Raw genomic sequence first — 19901 nt, 5'->3', positions numbered from 1 at the left:
TTAAAAACCAGTTAATGAGTCAGCTGCCTCAAATTTTACCTAGAAATAGCTAAACCCAGCCCATTCTAACAAGCACTGCAAAAAACTTACATGTTAGCACCCAAACCCTTAGCAGAGTTTTAGTAATATTTCAGATTTAAGTTCCATGAAGAACAGAACTAATTACCTTATAAACTTCCACCGCTGTGCAGCATAAACTCATTTTTCACTATGCTCTAGCCAAGCTTGTATATATATATATATACACACATACACACACACACACACACGTACACCTTACTGTGTGTGTATATACACACTAATTAATCTCCTCTATTTTAAGTCTCTTCTTGTTATGCCTATCAACATAAATATGGTCACTTAGGATGTCAAATATGTCAGATTTAAGACTTTTAGCAAGCGTTTTGCAGGGGAAAGTGAATTTCCAACTTGAAGAGCTGTTTCCTGAATTTGTATTTAACTTGACCACTTCAGAAAGAAGACTTTGTCTGCAGAAGCAGTCTCTGCCAGCTTGTAATTGAAGTTTCATTTCCCTTCTCCTGCTACTCTTCTACAGAATTTTAGTATCACAGTGCAACACGACAGAACGTTAGGACACACAATAAAACACCTGGGGGAAAAACTGAACAACTGACACCCAGATACCAGAACTAAGCATTTACAGTCACCTAGTTCAATATAACATCCCCCCTTTCCTCCGCACCATCACATATACTGCCTGTAAGCAAGAAAGCACATAGCTTTTCTGCCTGGTAACAATCAAGATTATTACCTGAGGTCGCAAGACTCTCACAATAACTGCTCTCAGCTGCTCATGCTGACGCCTGAATTTCCTCATTTGATCAAGACGAGACTGGAGTTTCCTATGAGCAGGACTGATACGCCACACCATCTTCAAGTTCTCTTCCCTTTTTCTTTTCACAATATCTCTCAGCAGAACTTGTAGCTTCTCATATTCATCATCCCAGGTTTGGAAAACTTCAAAGCATGCAATCATTACCTGAAGAAAGTTTCAAGATATGAACTTTAGCTACCAAGTGAAGTATCTCTTTATAGTCGCTGCTCAAGGCAAAAACACAACTGCTACCATTGCAAAACCCAAAAGTGTACCTTTTCAAACTCTTCATAGGCAACATGCATCAGTTTTCTGGTTCCCAACACTTTAAGCAGCTGAGAGCTCAGATCTCTTGAAATAGCCTCCACTAAACGCAATGCCCTTTGGATTGGATACTTAGTGTTTCTGATTTTTCTCAAATGGGTAAATATTGCAACAAGGGCCTGTCTTATTTTGTCCAGCTCAGTAGCAGACAGCAAGTCATTCAGTGGAAAGTCTTTCATCAGTGGATTATAGTCATTCACAGTTTCCAGAGCCTGTTTTAGACCTAAAAGCAAAAGAAGATATTTTGACTTAGAACTTTTCATTTCATTAATCCAATCTGCACAAGACGGTAGCTTTAATGAGACCAACATTCCTCTACACAGCACTGATCTTTGTACCACAACACTGACGTTTCAAAACAGATTAAGTTCCAGAGAACATCTGAAGAACATGAAGATGACGGTAAAGAGATTTATGGAACAGATATTTTACCTGTGTCTGTATCAAAGCTGACAGTAGCATGGAAACGTTTGCCATGCTTCAGAATATCCAGAGTTAAAAGAACTTCTGGACTTTCGCGTTTTTCCTGAATACGATACAAAGCCCGCTCCAAGTTTAACCAGAAGCTGATCTCCTGCAATGCAGTGCCTGATGCAGGATCTCGATCTAATTTGGTCACCTTAAAAAGAAAAGGAAGAAAAAAACAGGGAGTGAGGAAGGGAAAAAACCATTTAACTCACACGGTTCAGATGCAAAACCTTGTTCTATTACTAAATATAACTGAGACATATAACATCTACTAAGATTTAATGTTTACTGTTCCCATGAAGAAGATAAAAATGTAGATGCTAATTCTGGGTGCAAGAAGAACAGTAGAGTTCTTCTGTATATAATAGGCAGGAGTACAACAAATTATGAGACAGAAGTGGAGCAACTGCTCTTAAGTGGTTGTGGATGCACCTGGGAAACATCAGAACAAAATAAAAGTCCCGTTTCTCTCAACCTGCTGTACAGATTTGAGGAATGGTTACAAACTTCACTGGGAAACTGCCAGTTATGTGCAGATGTTCTATCCAGTAGAGATAACATGGTCACGTTCTCAACTGCCTACAGAAGAATTTAGACTAGTCTCAACATTTAGACAAGGCTTAGTCTAGTCTAGAATTAGACCAGAATCTTTGATGCCTCAGAAAAGCAGTCTCAGATATCCTGCATGTAGTGCTATGATACCAGTTTTACCATGAAGACACACAGTGGGCTTTTTCACGGTACTAGACAGCAGTGCTTCTCACACAGTCCGGCACCTGCCTTCTTACCTTTTGTATCTCTCTAATCCAGCGATTGACTCCAGACTGTAGCTGATTGAGGAACAGCGGATCCTCAGCCTTCTCACCAAAATCTGTAACCTTTGGTTTTTCTCCACGTTCATAACACTGCTTGGCAACATTAGTAATGGTTGCATGAATTGGCAGACTAATCTCCGGAATTTCAATATTCTGCTGCAGATGCAAGAGGCCCATTTCAAGTTCTGCAATCTTCTTCTCAACTGAAGGAGCCATCTTATCGCCATCCCTGAAAGAGCACAGAGCGCTGTTTTGGCACAGAGTCAAAAAACCATCCTGATCATTCCCCTGACCCCATTCCCTTGGGTCAGCAGTAGCTTCATATACAACTACACACTTAAACGCTTTCATTTACGACTTGCCTTGGTCATTGTCTTTGCTGTTTTTCATTGAACACTTGCTTTACCTGTTAGTAGAAAAGTACAGCGTTTATATTGAATTACCTGTCTGCTTTGCCAGACTCTCTGATATAGGACTTGAAAAAGGGAGCAACAGCACTGCTAATGAAAGAGTGTAGTGTTTCATAGGGCGAATCTTCACTGAGAGTGAGCACTCTCAGCTGGAGCGACACTGGTTTGTCGGCATCAATCACTGGTGTGCGCTTAATGAATGCCAGGCTGCAGAACAGAGAGGAGAGTTTTACCATTTGAAACATGGAGCCAGAACAGCTTTAATCTGACTGCAAGTTCAGTTCACAGGACATAAATGCTAACCTCCATCTCATATTTTACAATCCTGCTTCTGGGGCTTGAAAACAAGTCTTCCAATAAATACATCTTAATTCTGAAGTATTCAGCTATCACTAAGCACCCACTGTACATGGACACTCTAGGCACTCATCTTAACAAGCTTTGTACTGAAATGTAACACATAATGGCCAAACAAAAACAGAAAATTACTGAACCCCAATCGCAGGTGTGTGTTTATATGTATGCTAATAAAATAAGCCAATTTCCTTTATGAATTTAACCTCAGAACTAGAAGTTTTCAAGATCATCTCTTGCGATGCATTTGCTTTATCAGAGCCTACCCCTTGAAAAGCCACTGCCCCACCTGAATAAGCACACTGCATAAAGCATGAATAAATACCGATTATCTGCCTGCTTATGTAGCTTTTGCTTCAATAGGGTAAAAATGTCAAGATCTATTTTACTAACTCACCTGTTTGATTTTATTCCATAATGTATGTCATTGCTGATACTGTAAGAAATGAACTCTTTTTCCTCTTCTCCTTCATCTCCCACATCCTCTGCAAAAAATACGCTATGTAAAAAACATTTTATTTTTAAAACCTCTGTTGCCCCCTCTCAAACATCTTCTGCTACAACCAGAGACCGTTTTCTAATCTTTAATTCCTGCATCAACTTATCATGCAAAGTAGTTGGAGTTAAATTCTGCTTTGCAATATTCCTCACAGTCAGGATGGGTTCATTGGTTTTATAGCACAACTCCAATTTTCTAGGTTGCCACAAAAAAACAAAACAAAAAACAAAACAAAACAAAAAAACAAACAACAACAAAAGAAAACAAAAGAACCAACACCCCCCAAAAAAACTCCAAAAGCCCAACAACACCCAAAAAAAACCCACCAAAGAAAGCAACACAATCCCCCCCCAAAACAAAACAAAAAAACCAACAAAAAGAACCAGCAAAAAAAAAAAAAACCTCCAACCCTCAAAACAACGGACATTACAACAAGCACTTTATCACCCACTTTCTGCTTATGAAGCTGAATGAAATCTTCTGGAGTACAGCAAATGTACTGCATTTTTTTGCAGATATGCTCCTGGATAGCTACATTTCAGGAAGAACGCTAAACAGTTACTTTTTTTCTTATACGCTGCTTTGTATTTTCAGACTTTTTCTTTGAAACCGATTTAGAAATTAAGTCAGAACAAAAAGCACAAGGAACCAACACATCACAGCCCCCAGGGGCGACCAGGCAGTAGTGCAGCCCTTATCAGATGATGTAATTCCTGGGAATGCGTGGAGCTGTGCTGCAATGCAGAGGTTTCTGTGCAGGTTACTCCCTGCTGGGGGACACACCCTGACCAGATGCATTGCACTCTTCTCCTATTTCATCTGGCCCTGCATATGAGGCACACTCTCAGGCTGCAACCTTGAGCACCAGGAGCCTGGCCAGACAACAATACCACACATCAGACACCACAGGAACCCATGTGAAATCTGCTGGCAGGCTGCATAGCAAGTGACACAGCATAATGTTCCATTACTTAGAAACACAGCCTCTGTTCAGCTCTATTTGTAACCACTAGCTTCTTTTACACTATCTATTCTGTGCCCAGATTTCAACAAAAATATTGCTTTTAACAGCATCAGAAAAAACATCTCTGAGCACTGCTAGGTTGGATGCAAGGTAGGCTGGGCCTGGAAATCCACCTTCCCCAGACAGCTGCTGTTAACTCCAAACATACTGATGGAAGCAGCTTTTATGCACACTACAACAGCATTCAGCTTCTGCCACATGCACTAAGTGTCACAGAACCATAGAATGGCCTGCGTTGAAAAAGACCACGATGATCATCTAGTTTCAACCCCCCTGCTATACGCAGGGTCGCCAACCACCGGACCAGAATGCCCAGAGCCACATCCAGCCTGGCCTTGAATGCCTCTTTTAGCTTCTTTTAGCATGTGAAAACACGCCTGGAGCTTCCTTGATCTCCAGGGCTTCGCTGCTTTAATCCCAACGGACCATAACCGGCCTCGTGAGAGGGCTTCAGAGATCACCCTCGTTGCCTGCTAACGCCCTGCAGACTCCTGTGAACCTCCTTAACGGCGTATATGTTGGTCTTGCGTCTAGAAAATTCTGCCGTCATCCCTGCTGAGCCGGGAAGGAGGAGGAGGATCATCGGGGGGAACGGCCCCAGCAAAGCCCGGATGCGGGACGCGACGCCGCTCAGCGCAGGGCGTTCACACAGCCACAGACAGCAGGCATTGTTTAATGGCAAACACCGTGTTAGAAAGGAGCCTTACTCGTATTTTTTAGCGTCCGTCATGCTAGATCCTGTGACCAGAAGGGCCTACTTAAGGACTGCTGACAGTCAACGGCTGTTGACTGCCTTAATAAAAAGCCCTTCTCAAACGAACGGAGCACATAGACCGCATGAACGCCCCTCTGTCAGTCAGCTCGGCTGCGGTACGCAGCGCAGCACCTGACGGCGTTTCTTAAACAAAGACACCGCGCCCGGACTGAGGAACCCGGGGCTCTCTCCGACTCAGCACGGCGCAGCCCCGTGCGGGCAGCTCCAGCTCCAGCTGCGGCCCCGTCTCGTCCCGCCTTTCCGGGCGGGCAGGCGGCACGCAGACGAGCACGGCACGCTGACGCAGCGCCGCCAGCGCCCGCCGTGGCAAACAAAGCGCAGCGGACTCCGGCCGCGGCGGGGAGGCCGGACCCGGCGGAAGCAGCCACCGCCCGGCCCTTCGGCCCCGAGCAGAACGGCGGCAGAGCCCCGCAACCGCCGCACCCTCCCCTCCATCCCTCGCTCTCTCCCAGAGCCGCCATTTTGCGACGCTGTGATGGCGGCGGGCGCGGGCCCTCGCCTCACCTTTAAGGGTGGAGCGCTCCACCAGCACCGTGTGGACCTGCGGGTCGGAGAGGAACTTGCGCATATGTTCCACGGCGCCCTTCTCCTCCAGGGCCGCCTCCAGCACCGCAGTGGCTTCGCCGCCATCCTCCAGCAGCAGCGGCACCAGCTTGCGCAGGTGCTTCTGCAGCACCGACACGTCGGCCACGTTCTGGACGGCCGAGCCCGACACCTCCATGCCGCCCTCCTCGCCGCCGCCGGGGCCGCCGCCCGCGCCGCTGCCGGAGTCAGACATGCCGAGGCAGGAGGCGCCGCCCGCTCCGGCACCGCCCGCCGCCTTATAAGCGACGCCCAGCAGCGCGGGGGAGCCTGGGACGGGCAGGGCGCTCCGCCCCGGGGCCGGGCCGCGCCGCTTGGCGCCGAGCCCGAGTGGGGCGTTGCGGCACGGAGCTCTCCGCACTCTTCTCCTTTCTTAAACAAGACTCAGCATTGAGTTTTATTTGACTGCTTTCTTCTGGAAGAGCAAAGGTGGAAGGCCCTCGTTGTCCGCAGACGCTGGGGCCGCGCACCATCGTAGATGACACTTGGCTGCGGCTTTTCACCGTGGCCGCTTTATAGATCCAGCTCGTGTGTTAGCTTATTTACAGCCTAATAAATCACGGAATGGCTTCTGGAGGAAGGGACCTTGCGCATCATGCAGTTCCACCCCTTGCTACAAGCCTTGAAACACGTCCAGGGATGGGGCAGCTACAGCTCTTGGGCAGTCTGTGCCATGGCCTCACCCCTTCTTGCCACATCTAAATCTACCCTCTAGTTTAAATCCTTTGTCTTATCACATCTCTCTTCCCCCTTCTTAAGCCCCTTTTACTTAGTGGAAGGCTGCTGCCTATCATATCCACATAGTAAACATCAGATCAGGCCAAGGATCCAAAAAAACAAAACAAAACAAAAAAAAAACACAGATTAAATGAACACCTTGGCTCAAGCATAACCTGGAATCTCAAAGAAGGTAGCTGAAGCTAAACAGCACGCTCACTCTTGTAAACAGCTGTCATCATGCACCGAAATGTCACCACCTTTATTTGTGGCTTACAAAGGAAGATACAATATAATTACTCTAGAATTGTTGCTGGGAAGAAATAAGGAAACTGAAGTAAGGGAAGTATGTAGGAGAAAGCAGGACAGAGACAGGAAATAAGAACTGCAGTAATTATTTATATCAATTACTGCCAAATCCTCCCCATCCCCTCCCCCCCCGCAAAAAAAAACCAACCAGTATTAAGAAAAAGCCTAAAAACCAGCAAGTCTTACATTTAAGGACAAAGTAAATAATTCACAAGGCCATATAGTAAAGAACAAGACTAGAATTCTGCTATGTTAAGTGCCAGACTACTTCCAACTAAAAAGCAGTTTAGATTAGAAGCTTTTATTTCTTTAATCACCTCACCTTCATCTACTGTGTGAAGGGAGGGTGAAGGGGCTGAGAAGTGCTTTGAGTTAAAGTAATCCAAAATAAAAGACAAGATAAACTAGTTTTTTTTGTTTTTTTCTTTTTCTTTTTCCCCTGCACAAGTTCTCAAGCTGCACTAAAGCATGCAAAGAACAGGCTTTAGTTTGCTCAGTCAGGGTGAACAACAGTTTGCCTGATCTACCTCTAGTAGATACTAATTATTTTAGTAACAGAACACAAAGAAAGCCTCAGAATTCCAAAGGTCTACAGAAGCTTCCCACAGGCACAAAGGAAAAAGAAATTAGGAGACTTTGTCATGATTATGTACATTTTTGAAGGCCAACTGCCTGAGTTACAGAAAATCAGATGTTCCATCCCCCTTGGTTCTGATGCTAACATTTTTCTTCAGTGATTTCCCCAATCTTTCAACTCTGTATCTTCTCATATTTGCTATGTACTTTTGAGACCTTTTAAAATTCAATACTGTAATACTCTCACTCACCTTTGCGTCATTGAGTGAACAGTGGAAAATAATGTAGTTCACAGGTATTATTAATAAGAGGAGAATAATAGTATTCAGTAAATTTAAGTCAAATTCCTACTTTCATATTAAATGGCAAGTGATAAGCAGCGTTTGGAGCATTGTAAATCACTGCATAATAATTGCTGGGGATTAGTTGAAATACAACATCTCAATTCAGCAATGTCTGAAATAGGGAGACAGGGTACTAAACTAAGATCTGATGGACAAAACAAGTGAAATAAGGATTGAAAAGGAGAAAAAAGGAGCATGTCACCACAGGTAGAAGTTATTCATCAACTCATTACACATTCAAATGAAATGTGCCATGCTTATCTTGAAAGTTTAAATGAATGGGAAATAAGCAACCAACCTTTCTGCTTCATATTTGCATTTCTTCCTACTCTCAACTCTTCCCAGCTAGGTTCAGTTTGCCTGTATCACAACTCACTGACATCTGCCAATTCATTTCAATTTCCGAGTGGAGCCATGCCAAACCAGCCCATTTCTCTTTTGCAACTTCATCATCATGGAGATCAACTTCAGCAAACAATAAAAGTTGTTTGTTTCCCTGCATTTGGTAGTAATTGGACAGTATTTGAGACCAAAATAAAGCAAAAATAACAAAAATAATCCACAAAAAAACAAAAAAAAAATACATAAAAAAAACAAGCAAGCACTTGTTTCCCCCATCTCTAATTCCACAGCCAGCATACTCTATAAAAGCATACTCATTAGTACAGCAAGACCTTCACACTAGGGTGATTCCTCTTAGTGCGGTCTTCTGGACCACAAGAATGCCTAGTATAGCTTGAAGCAAAATATGTGAATGCTCCCTCCTCCCTTGTATCAAAACACTGGAAGCTCTCCCCTTGAAACCCCTAGGCTGGATGCTTACGTAGCTTCACATTTTGTCTGTGCAGCCCTCCACTTGTGCAGGAGTGAATGCAGTCCCAAGGATGAACGGGTTCAGAGAAAGGAAGCTTCAATCATGCTGCTCTTCAATTATGCGAGAAAGGAATTATGTATTATTATCTTCCATAGCTGTACAGTAAATTTCCCCTTGGGAACTTTTTTATACATAGTATTTAACTACATCAAAGTTTTACCTCATAAGGTAAAGACAGCATAAGCCAAATCTCATCTTTTCAAAGAAATCTCAATCCAGGGAGATCCCAAACCAGTCAACCAAACTGATATACATATACTTTGTTAGGGTCTTCTGTTTGGCTGAATGGGGATAAAATATATATAATACATAAACCAATAACCATCTATTTGTTTCAAAGTCAGAACTTTTCTTATATTCCTGCCACCTGACCACTTATCTACCACACTATAATCTCCTTAATTTTTTGGCAACTTCACTTGAAGCCTGTCAACATAAATGTTACAAGGGAAAACAGAACAGATTATCTTCTGCATTTGTAGGCTGGAGATTTATCAAGTTCTTTTCAGTTCAGACAACTGTTCTTAAAGTTATTTGCTTTTTTCTACAGAATAACCATTACTCCCTGTTATTTTGTTAATACTACCAACATTAGTAGCACTCCCACTTTTTTGTGAAACTTACAAAATTATTTAATTCCCACAGCTTATTCTTCAAATTATGATAATCTAATCATCCCCCCGACCCCAAAGGCCCTGTGCTAGATATATTTTCATGATGAGCAAGTAAAATTCACATGTTCTTTATTTGTCCATATAACACACCATTTTTTTTGTTTTGTTTTAAAATTAGATAAAAGCAAAATTAAATGGCAGGTGTATGAAGTTCTTCAGAAACAATGCCAGAACAAAAAACTGAATTACAAAATGTTAAAAAATATGTGGGTACATTTGAACTTAACATTCTACTACTGCATAATGTTACAGATATTGTCTAATGAAAAATAATTGTGCCACTTACCTATTTTTGCTGTTTCTAGGAACTTTTTATTCTGTACATAGGACGATTCTGTACAAAATATGAAGTCTACATTTTTATTACTTATTACCATAAAACAAGGTACAATGTATGTACAATATTAAAATGAAGCCATACTGAAGCCACACTAAAAAGACACTTGTAATATTACTTTTGACATTCCTGATGTACAGGTGTAATTTTGGAGAACAGGGAAAGGTGTCAAACACAGAACTTTATGAAGAACAACAGTCACCAAAATTCTACTTTAATTTTTCTTCCTTTTTGTTGTTGTTGTTGTTTTTTTTTTTTTTAGAATTGTTTAGTAAAGGATTATAAATATATAATTATTGATAATAAACGTGCTAAACAGTGGTGACAGATTTTGGAATATTGCCTAATAAAATGACAAGTGGCCCCAAACTTAAAATATGAATCTATATGAAATTTAAGTCTCCAGAAATAGCATATTTCTATTTCTTTTTGGTGAATGTTTATCTTCAATAAAGAACAGAAATTAAATCTAGACAGTGAAAAATGTTCTTCTACATTGAGCATCACACAGTCGATCAAACACTGATATACATTTTTTTTCCTTCCCCTTCTCGGGTAACATAATTCCTTTCAGCAACCTCTTGCACAAACATACTGAACACCCAAAATCAAAGGTAACTGATAACCTACCAGCTAAAGATGGAAGTTCAAACAATGGTATATCAAAATACATAGACACTGCTTTACACAATTAAAAAAGCACCCTTTTTCCCTCAAAAGGAGAAGGCATCTTTAAACTGTTCTAATAAGAGTTTATCCTTATGGTAAAGCATAATCTTTTTCAAGTTTTACAGGAAATGTTTCAGACGCAGTGGACATTCCACTTAAAGGTTGGGTTGGTCTTTAAATTTAGTTCTTGTAAGCCAATATCTACTGCTGACAATTTTCTTCCAATAGACAACAAATATTGGAAATTGTATGTTAAAAATGCAACCAACAAACAGCAGGCACAGCATCTGCACAAGGTTACTACGAATGTCTGCTTTGTGCAATATCTTTATGGATGCAGGAGACATTATACTTCCTTAAAAAATAAAACAAAACTATTTTTAAAGAAGCCACATTTTTATCTCTTTATGCATCAAGACATTATACATTAAGTTATATCATGTTACTGCCAGAGACAAAGGAAACTAGTCACCCATTTAGAATAGCAGAACACATTTCAAACAGCTTGTAAGCAAGATAAGTAAGTCAAAATACTGGCCACCCTGAGAGAAATCAAATATTGAAGACAAAGAACTATATTTTAAAAAAGATTTTCCTCCCGTGCTTTTCCATCTACAACAAAAAGCTCAATACATGCAAGTAATCTTGTGGAATATATAGCAGCATTTGAAGATCATCAGCAATTCAGATGCGTTTTCAGTTCACTTGTGAGGTGTATTTGCAGCACATGTGCTCTTTACAACAACAAAAATATTTTCACAATAAAGTTATGGTCACTATCTCCCCAGCTCTTAGACTCAAAAAAAGAAGCAGAATGGAATTCAACTGTCTGCTCTTTCTCTCCTTTTATTTTATCCTAAGCTTTTGAAGTTTTGTTTCCTGAAAGGCTATGCTCATCTTTCAGATAAAAACTGATGCAGCTGAAATGACACAAAATATCTGCCATGGAATACTGAACTCTTAGAGCCCAAGAAAAATGCTGAGTATTAAAAGCTCAGATAAGGGAGAAAACAGTGAAAGAGTATTTTATTGACTTGGAAAAAAAAGTTAAAATTAAATTTTATATTCAATCTATTCCCAGTCATAGTAAACACCTTTTTTTTTTTTTTTTAGGAAAAATTATTCTACCAGTTCATTTCTGGAATACTGGTGCCATATAATATACTGAAGACTGGAAAATATGGCTTTAAATATACATAAAGTATTAGGACATGGAATATATATATATCTATATATATATATCTTTATCCTAAGTAAAGAAGAAATGAATTTACAGAACCCTTAGAAAGGAATCATGATCAAGGATTGTCATGACAGGTACCAGTTTGTAAGCCATGTTTTATAGTACGAAAGAATAATTACGTACTTTCAAAACTGCTGGTATATTACAAGATAGCAATGTGGAAACAACTATAAAGTTGAGAAATCCTACAAAAGGTTTAATACTCAAATTGATATAATTTTACTTTTGAAAACGCACATTTATCGTTAGTACCAACTATTGGTCATTCATTTATTTAGATGGAATTAGTTTATAGAATGCTCTTCTCAAATGTGATTATAAAAATTGCATGTTATCAGCTAGTTGGTACTATGATAACACCTCCAGGAAATTGTGTCCACTTGATTATTGTCAACCCAATATTTTGCATACGGAACTGGGTAGTTTACCATTGTTTGAACTACTAATCTTGAGCTGCATAATCTCTTAAGTTATTGCCTACAGAACTGGGTTGAAGAAAACTTTGACTTTGTGTGTAACCGATAGGTATGGCACAAAAAATTAAGTTCTACTGTAGAACTGAGTCCAGAAAAAAAAAACAAAAAAACTGTTCCTCCAAAATAGTATTTCACTGTAATAGCTTAATGCCCATCATGTGATATTAATTCATCAGCTCTGCAATGTGATTCCAAGGCTTTCATGGTATAGATATCCTGAGGCAGTTCTGACTTGCGTCGCACGAGAGGACGATCTTTTTTCTGATCTTTCTGTGCCTGAAACCAAAGTAGAACAAACTTGACAAAAAATGTTACTTCCTGAACATTAAAATATTCCTTGCACATCCATCTTTACTTTCTAGAATTAAATTGAAAAATCATACGGAAAGAACTTCTTACCATCTCCTTTTTATGCCACCACCTGTCCAGTTTTAAGTCTTGAAACTCTTTTTTTTTGTTTCTTTTTTTTTTTTTTTGCACAAAAACCCCCAAAAAACTAAGAAACCCTAACAAACTAGAGCTACCAACAATCGTGACATTACTACTGTGACAGTCACTTGGTTATAACTGCTCCTTAAGTAAAACTCTGACCTCTCTTACCATTTTTCATTTTGTATATCTTTAGATCCAAGATAAATGATCTTAACTTTTCCCATGCTTGTTTACTTGCACTATTCACACACCTGAACACATAAGATTCTCCCATATTACTTTATGAATGTATCAAAACCAGATAGTATTGACAATATATTTTTCAACTACACAGGGGTATTTTCTTGCAGCCACTGTCCTTCTAATCTACCCCAATTTGTCTGTTAATCAATGTTTATTCTTTTTCTTTAAATTATACTCAGTCTATGAACGAACACAAGGCAGTAATTCCTTTCTGCAAATATTCTTTTCATCCCCTTGTCCCCAACTCCTCTTCCCAATCTGTTACACTTCTCATACATCTGAGCTCACTTAGGTCTGCAGTGAAATTTTTCACTCCTTACAGTTTCTGTTAATCCACACAGCTGCAATCTCAAATTGTGTAATTTCAGACATTCCTTACAAGTAGTGAATGCTATAATTCTTTCCTGATAAATCTGACATCCTGCTCTTTCATTCTTCTCATTGGGAAAAATAATTTTTATTTTTCCCCCACCTTTGTTCCCTGAACAGCCTTATAAAAGGAATTCTATACTTAAAAATAATTAATGGCCCTTATAAAACCGAGCAGCCTTTACTTTGCTTTTTTTTTTTTTTTTTTAAACAAGCATTTTCAATAAGTTAAGGCACTGATGAAGTTGTACCATACCAGACTATTCACTACGCTCACAATCTGGGAGAGAAAAACAGCTGCTGGTAGACTTTCTTCAGCCATTCTATCATTTCTTCAATATCAATACTCTGCATAAAGCCTCACTTTCAATGACACTGTATAGATCTTTACATTGTTCCTTACTTCTGATGTTTTATTTTTGATTTAAAAAACTCCTTATGCTGACTTTTTTTTCCCTGGGAAACCAGTTTAGCTTGTTTTAGCATCAGTTTCCTTTGGTACTTGAGCAAGGGGATAAGTAAGTCTCTCTCCAGCGTGCACTGACAAATGCCACTGCATACCTCGCCTGCTGTCCACAGTACCCCCCAGCCCCTCAATCCTTTTCTTATCACAAGTCAATGATCAATCTTCTTGCAGGTTTCATACTTCTCAGAGATTTCTTTAAGTTTGTGGTTTTGTATTTGTTTTTTTTTTTAACCCCAGTTTCAAACTGTCCTATTCACCCAGTTAAGACAGGATCTTTATCCTTGAAAAATGGGTTTAGAGCTCTTAATCATTTCATTTACTTCTTGCACCCTTTTCTAATGGAGAAATGCAGGAAAGCATGCATCTGGGGAGATGGTTAAAGAACACTTAAAAGTTCTCAACAACTCCAAAACTTAATTTTACCACTTTTTTCTTTTCCGTTAGCTTTTACTGCAAACCACTTCAGAAATGTGTGTTTAAAAGCTAGCCATCACAGAGTATAACTTAAAGGTTTAACTTCAACCTACTGAATCCAAAAATCACATATTTCTTAGAATAGATGAAATATAGTATTGCAGAATAATTTTAATCGTTTAGTTAATGGAATTTTAAGTAATGAAGGAGGTAAAGCCCACGTTACATTTATTGTAATTAAATTCCTTCTTTGATATTTTCATTCAAATTAACAGAATTTACAGAATAAACAAATTAATTATCTCTGATCTCAATCACTCACCTTGAAATCACTGCTCTGATCTTAAACTGTGCTGCATATAGAGGTACTCAGACTACTGATATTTTACCAGATACCTGAGTGATACTGTAGTGCTTACTCCCTGTCACCCCATCACCTTCCGTTAGCTCCCAATTCAAACAGTTCTCCAAAGCTCTAGTTCTAATGCCGGGACTCTGCTTCCACTTAAGTTAATTTAAAAAAATACCTGGAGATCACTAATAGTTAGCTAAAGACAGAAGACTAGAATGGCCTTGAGTCTCTTTGCCTTTTTGCAGGTAATGGAACATTAAAAGACAGTGAACTGGAAAAGACAGCCTATGTGTGTGGGCAAGAAAATTTACATAGTGGACACTTCACAAGTTTTGTCAAAACACTGTAGGCATTAGCCAAAATTCTGAATAACAGATAAAAGAAATATAATCCCTAGTATCTCACTATTTTCTAAGTTCTCCTTATTAAAAGACAAAACTGTTACATAGTTAAGAGATTTATACATTTTTAATTCTGCTTAGGGCAAAAGCATTGCTTCTGTCATGACTCAGCTAATTTCTAAGTTGAAAGGAAATGAAATCTTTTGTAGAATATCTCAAGAGGTTTTCATCAGATCCTTAGACAGTAGAAATGTAACACCATATTCCTTGCTGCTCTATTATCACTTTAAAGTAGCAGCTCTAATGAAGTTCCTTATTGCAAGACACAACAGTTAAAGAGATGAAAATATAGCTCAAGTTTATCTCTGTAATTAACAAAAAAAATTCAGAATTAAGAGCAACTGCCAGATTTATCATTTGTTAATTCAATTTGTAAAGGGTACTTTATTATCTTCACGTAACCTTACCTGACAAGCCTCTTCTTTCACTGTCTTTTTCAGCATCTGCAAATCTTCAATTAAAGGCCCATCTGTTTCCATTGCAACTGGACTGTTCAGCAAGCTCGTGTCACTATACGTTGGGTACTAATAAAATGCAAAGTGTTAAAATAATCATTCTGAATAGCAGTAACTAAATACTAAGAGTGATTTAGAGCACCTTAACGCTGTAATTATTGGAGATTAGCTTCAACATCTTATGCTTCCAGGTACCAAGGAATAACTTTTTTTCCTAAGTGTACATGAAAGATGGAGAAAAATGGAACTTCAGTATTTCCATTCTGACATACATGTCCCATTGAAAAATTACCCTTTATCTGAGACTTAATTTTAAAGCATATTCATATTTTGCCAATTTCCGGCAACTGAAGACTTCCTAATACACTGTCTAGTGATTTCTGTCTAGTGATTTACAAACAGTGTGACAACACAAACAATGATTTTTATTGCTGGTGTAATTTTGTATTTATAGAAGAAAATATACAGTTGTAAATATTAAGTTACCATAGACAAAAAACTTTAAAGTTAAGTACTTACACAAGACAGAAAGTTTTAATAAAGCAGCCAGACAAGTGCTTTGGGGATTAAAAAGATTATGTGAAAACACTCAATAGTATCTAAAACTTGCTGTTCAGTAATCTCAATAGTTTATCCATAGGTTAAGTTTGAGTTAACTCCAGTGAGGCTTAAGTGGTCTTTAAATAAAAACTCATTTATAAGCACACTTTCTCATCTATTTGTCTTCATAAATATTTTCGTATCTAAAATCAGCAAGGGTTGTAATATCAAGATCTAAAATTTTAAAGTCTACTATGTTATGCAAAGTCAGGAATAGCTCTGAACATCAAGAACTGTTAGTAATTAAATTAAGGAAGTTTAATAAATTCAGGATGGAAGGGGGAATTGCTAAAATCCATTATATACACTGCAGTGTTCAAATTAATCCATCATATTTTAAATCACTTGTCATTATCACCTCTCTTCAAGCAGGCTATGCAGAACATATGGTATACAGTTTGTGCTACCCAGCTTCAGAAAGTACACTGAATTTCAAAAAGTTAATTGGGAAAGCTAGCAATTTTATACTTAGAATTGTAGAATTTACTATCCAAGTGTCTATTCATTTATCTAGACAGGCACAGTTCACCATTTGTGACAGCAAATGACCATCTCTATCAAGCACTCTTGAACCAAGTCTTTTGGATGACATTTGAGAATGTTGTGTCAGTGAAAGACAACCACTTCTTTCAAGCACAGGTTTTTCTAAAACTCATTTGACTCTTCTATTGTTAGGCATACTCTGTTTGATTTTTAACATTTTTTATCTGAGCAGTTTAGTAACTGTTCCTTTAGAAATGCTGTAAGAGGAAAAAACATTTATGAAATTCCTTCTCCTTAGGAAAAATATGACCCCATACTTGGTTTTAGAACACCAATGAGATCATAAAGTATCCTGCTTCCTTTTATCATTGTTCACTCTTCTACCACTCAAGCTAAGCTGCTGCAAAGGCACAGTACAGTAAGTCGCTTGCAGACACAGTACAGTAAGTTGCTTGCTGCAATAATCTACTTGCTGAAAAGTAAAAGAAACGGGTTTTTGTTTTTTGCCTACAACAGCAAATCGGTGTGATTGAGATAAGGAAAAAGAATCTTTCAGAAAATGAATAAATAAAAAGATTAGCAGCATTCCCCAAGAAATGAGTGGGTGAGGGGAAATTCAGGCAATTCAGGCTGAATCATTGCCTTCTCCCATGATTTCAAGATAAGCACTCTAAAGGAAACTTTCTTTATCAATATTTTAATTATGTCAGCTCACAAATACCTGACAGGACATTTCCTTTTCTGTAAGAATCTGATGTGCACATTCACCAGGAGACTAACCCATAGCAAATATGAGAACAAATGCAGTAGACAAGAATGTACGATTTTAGTTTAATCCATTTGACACAGAGGAAAACTGACATAACTCACAGTTTGCAGAAAGATCTCTTTTGTAATATATTGTATGCAAAACAGCTTTCAAAGAGAAACCAATTATGGCATCTCTATCTTTTCCATAATTTTGCACAATAACTTTTCAAACCGCAATACAGTAAATCTCCTATTATAAGAAAAGGAAAAAGTACTTCACATCATATTTTTCAGAAACCTTTTTTCTTATTAAAGAACTACTTGCACAAGAGAAAGGTTACAAATTTTAAAGTACTTTTATTGTATATCTTTCATAATACAATTAATGAAATTGTTTTATTTCCATGATCAGTCAGACCTGTTTCCCCCACTGATATTTAACAAAACTAAAGTATTAAAACATGAACATCTTATGTTAATCTTTTCTAAATACCTGGGGATTTGATTTGGCTAGATTTTCTATTTTAACCCATGCTTCTTCCCGTTCCTTCAATTTTAGCTTCTCTCTGAAAAAAATTTCAAAGCAAAAATGGCAAAAGAAACTTGGTGAATCCTGTATCACAACTTGTGTATTTTCTTTAACATTAAAAGAAAAATCGCAAGAATAAATTGGTTGGCAACACCCATTTCAGCTTAGCACCCAAAGAACCCATTGCACGTTGGCATTACAATTTGTGTTGCATCAATGTCATGATCCCAAAGCAGCATTAAAAAAAAAAAAACAAACCCAATCCTCTCATGAAGCAACAGCTAACACGAGCCAATCTTTGCTAATTGTATACTGTTAAAAGGATTATAACTCAAAGGGAAAAAAAAAAATTGAACTACGTTATATGGATTCTTACTGCCATCTCAGTGGCGTGGGTAATAGCTTAAACAAGAGAAAAAACCCAGAGATATTTTGAATTGCACACAAACAGAGACATGAAACAAAACAAAACACAACAATCAAAAAAACACAATAAATCATTCAATGGAGTCACAAGAAATGATACTTCAGAAGTAAGGTTTCTTTCTGTATACCTGATTTTTTTCAAATGTAAGTTACTGGTTTTCCCTAACCTAATAAACTGCTTCATGCATAGGTTTGAACAAACTCTTTGAAAGGTGGCAGAGTTGTAAAAAGGCTTTTAGATCAACAGTGCTTAAAAAAAAAAAATATACACACACACACACACACTTGCAGGCTTCAACACATGGAGTACCTGATCCTGGCTTAAAACCTAGCAATTATAATTCAAGCCTACACACAACTTGCCCGCAGCACTTCATTAAGTTAAGCTTAGAGTGGGGTAGAATTCCCATTCCATCTAAGCTCTATTGTGGTAAAGAATTTTGTTTTGTTCTGATGTCACCTTTGTCTGCCTTAGTTCACATTCAAATAAAATGTCACAAAACAACTCCAACCGAAAACAACAAATTCAAACAAAAAAGGAGAAACTACTGATTTCTGATTTAATAAAAGGACTTCTACTCATTTGCTATAAGGGAAGAGAGATTTACAGAGTCTTTGTTCTTTTAAAAAAATAAATATTCACTTTTTGTCCATATAAGAAAATGTATGCAATACTACAAGTTAACTTCTACTTGAATTATAATAAGCAGCTTCAAAACTTAAGTAAGATTATCTACATTAGAAATTTACATTACTTCTAAAATATTGTTTTAATACAGGTTCAGAATTTGAAACATTGTCTGAAGGAATTCTTGGTCACTTAGAAATTAAAAATCAAATTGAAATCCAGCTATTTTTAATACCTGCTTCTTAATCATGCTCCCTGTTTCTAAAGTAAGCACCAAATGATTCACACATTTGACTTCTATTTCCGATCTATTAAATAATTTTGAGATCCAGAGGAACAGCAGGTTTATGAAAAGTAAATTTACGAGCAGAAAACTTAGCTTCATTTTTGGGCATTTAGCAGAAAAATTCTAGCTTCTCTTTCAGTGGCCTGTGCAAGACTACATTACAGTCATCAGGATTCTTCTGGCAAACAGTGCATTATAACAGAGTGACAACTTTATCTTGGACAATTTCTAGAAAAACAGGCACATGTGCGCATACAATGCAATGTCAAAAATACTGGAAAAGTGTTTTGGGACGGACTGAGTGATAACATGAGAAAATAACATTGGGTAAATACAGCATGCAAAAAATAAACAGGATGTCAACTAAACTCTTCAGCAGATCATTAACAGTGGGCTCCAGGATTAGCAGTGTCTTTTTCCAAAACTAGTTTTAAGAAAGAAGGTGATACACTGCAGTATTGGGCCAAAGACTACAGAAGTACCCCATTCTGAAGATTCTACAGTTCATGTGTAATGAGAAGTTTTACCAAGTGAATTTTGAGACTGTTGTACTGTAATCAAGTGGGTACAACTTCCCAATAGAGACATAGTTTTTCAGAGCTAAAGCACTCTGAACAAATTATTCAAGAACAGACAGACACTGACATGAAAACTTACTTCAGTTTTTCTGCTTTAAATTGCTGTGTGCAGTCATCGAACAGTTTTTGGTTCATCTCCATGAAGAGTTTCAGAGCATTGTATATCAAGCCATGTATTGTCCTA

The 19901-nt window shown here is 38.2% G+C and overlaps 2 protein-coding genes across 3 annotated transcripts in view; both read right to left on the bottom strand.

The window, feature by feature from the left end:
• Positions 1–6337, bottom strand: part of DYNC1H1 (dynein cytoplasmic 1 heavy chain 1) — a 43905-nt gene extending 37568 nt beyond the window's left edge. Inside the window, exons 1-7 of the mRNA XM_085225645.1 lie at positions 6009–6337; positions 3604–3691; positions 2886–3059; positions 2416–2671; positions 1592–1778; positions 1111–1382; positions 773–1000 (exon numbers count right to left, since the gene is read on the bottom strand). Of these exons, the coding sequence (XP_085081771.1) occupies positions 773–1000; positions 1111–1382; positions 1592–1778; positions 2416–2671; positions 2886–3059; positions 3604–3691; positions 6009–6282 (1479 nt within the window). The 5' untranslated portion in view covers positions 6283–6337. The remainder of the gene's footprint in view (positions 1–772; positions 1001–1110; positions 1383–1591; positions 1779–2415; positions 2672–2885; positions 3060–3603; positions 3692–6008) is intronic.
• Positions 6338–9632: 3295 nt separating this feature from the next.
• The window catches only part of PPP2R5C (protein phosphatase 2 regulatory subunit B'gamma), a 75650-nt gene continuing 65381 nt past the window's right edge, over positions 9633–19901 (bottom strand). For both annotated transcript variants that reach the window (XM_085225646.1, XM_010711919.4), the window contains 4 exons: positions 19797–19898; positions 17764–17836; positions 15390–15506; positions 9633–12581 (listed from right to left, as the gene is read on the bottom strand). In XM_085225646.1, the coding sequence (XP_085081772.1) occupies positions 12450–12581; positions 15390–15506; positions 17764–17836; positions 19797–19898 (424 nt within the window). In that variant the 3' untranslated portion in view covers positions 9633–12449. The remainder of the gene's footprint in view (positions 12582–15389; positions 15507–17763; positions 17837–19796; positions 19899–19901) is intronic.

Source organism: Meleagris gallopavo, chromosome 5, assembly GCF_905368555.1.
Source record: "Meleagris gallopavo chromosome 5, MGAL_WU_HG_1.1, whole genome shotgun sequence".
Taxonomy (NCBI): domain Eukaryota; kingdom Metazoa; phylum Chordata; class Aves; order Galliformes; family Phasianidae; genus Meleagris; species Meleagris gallopavo.
The sequence above is the reverse complement of the archived record's forward strand: the minus strand, read 5'-3'. Positions and strand labels throughout refer to the sequence as shown.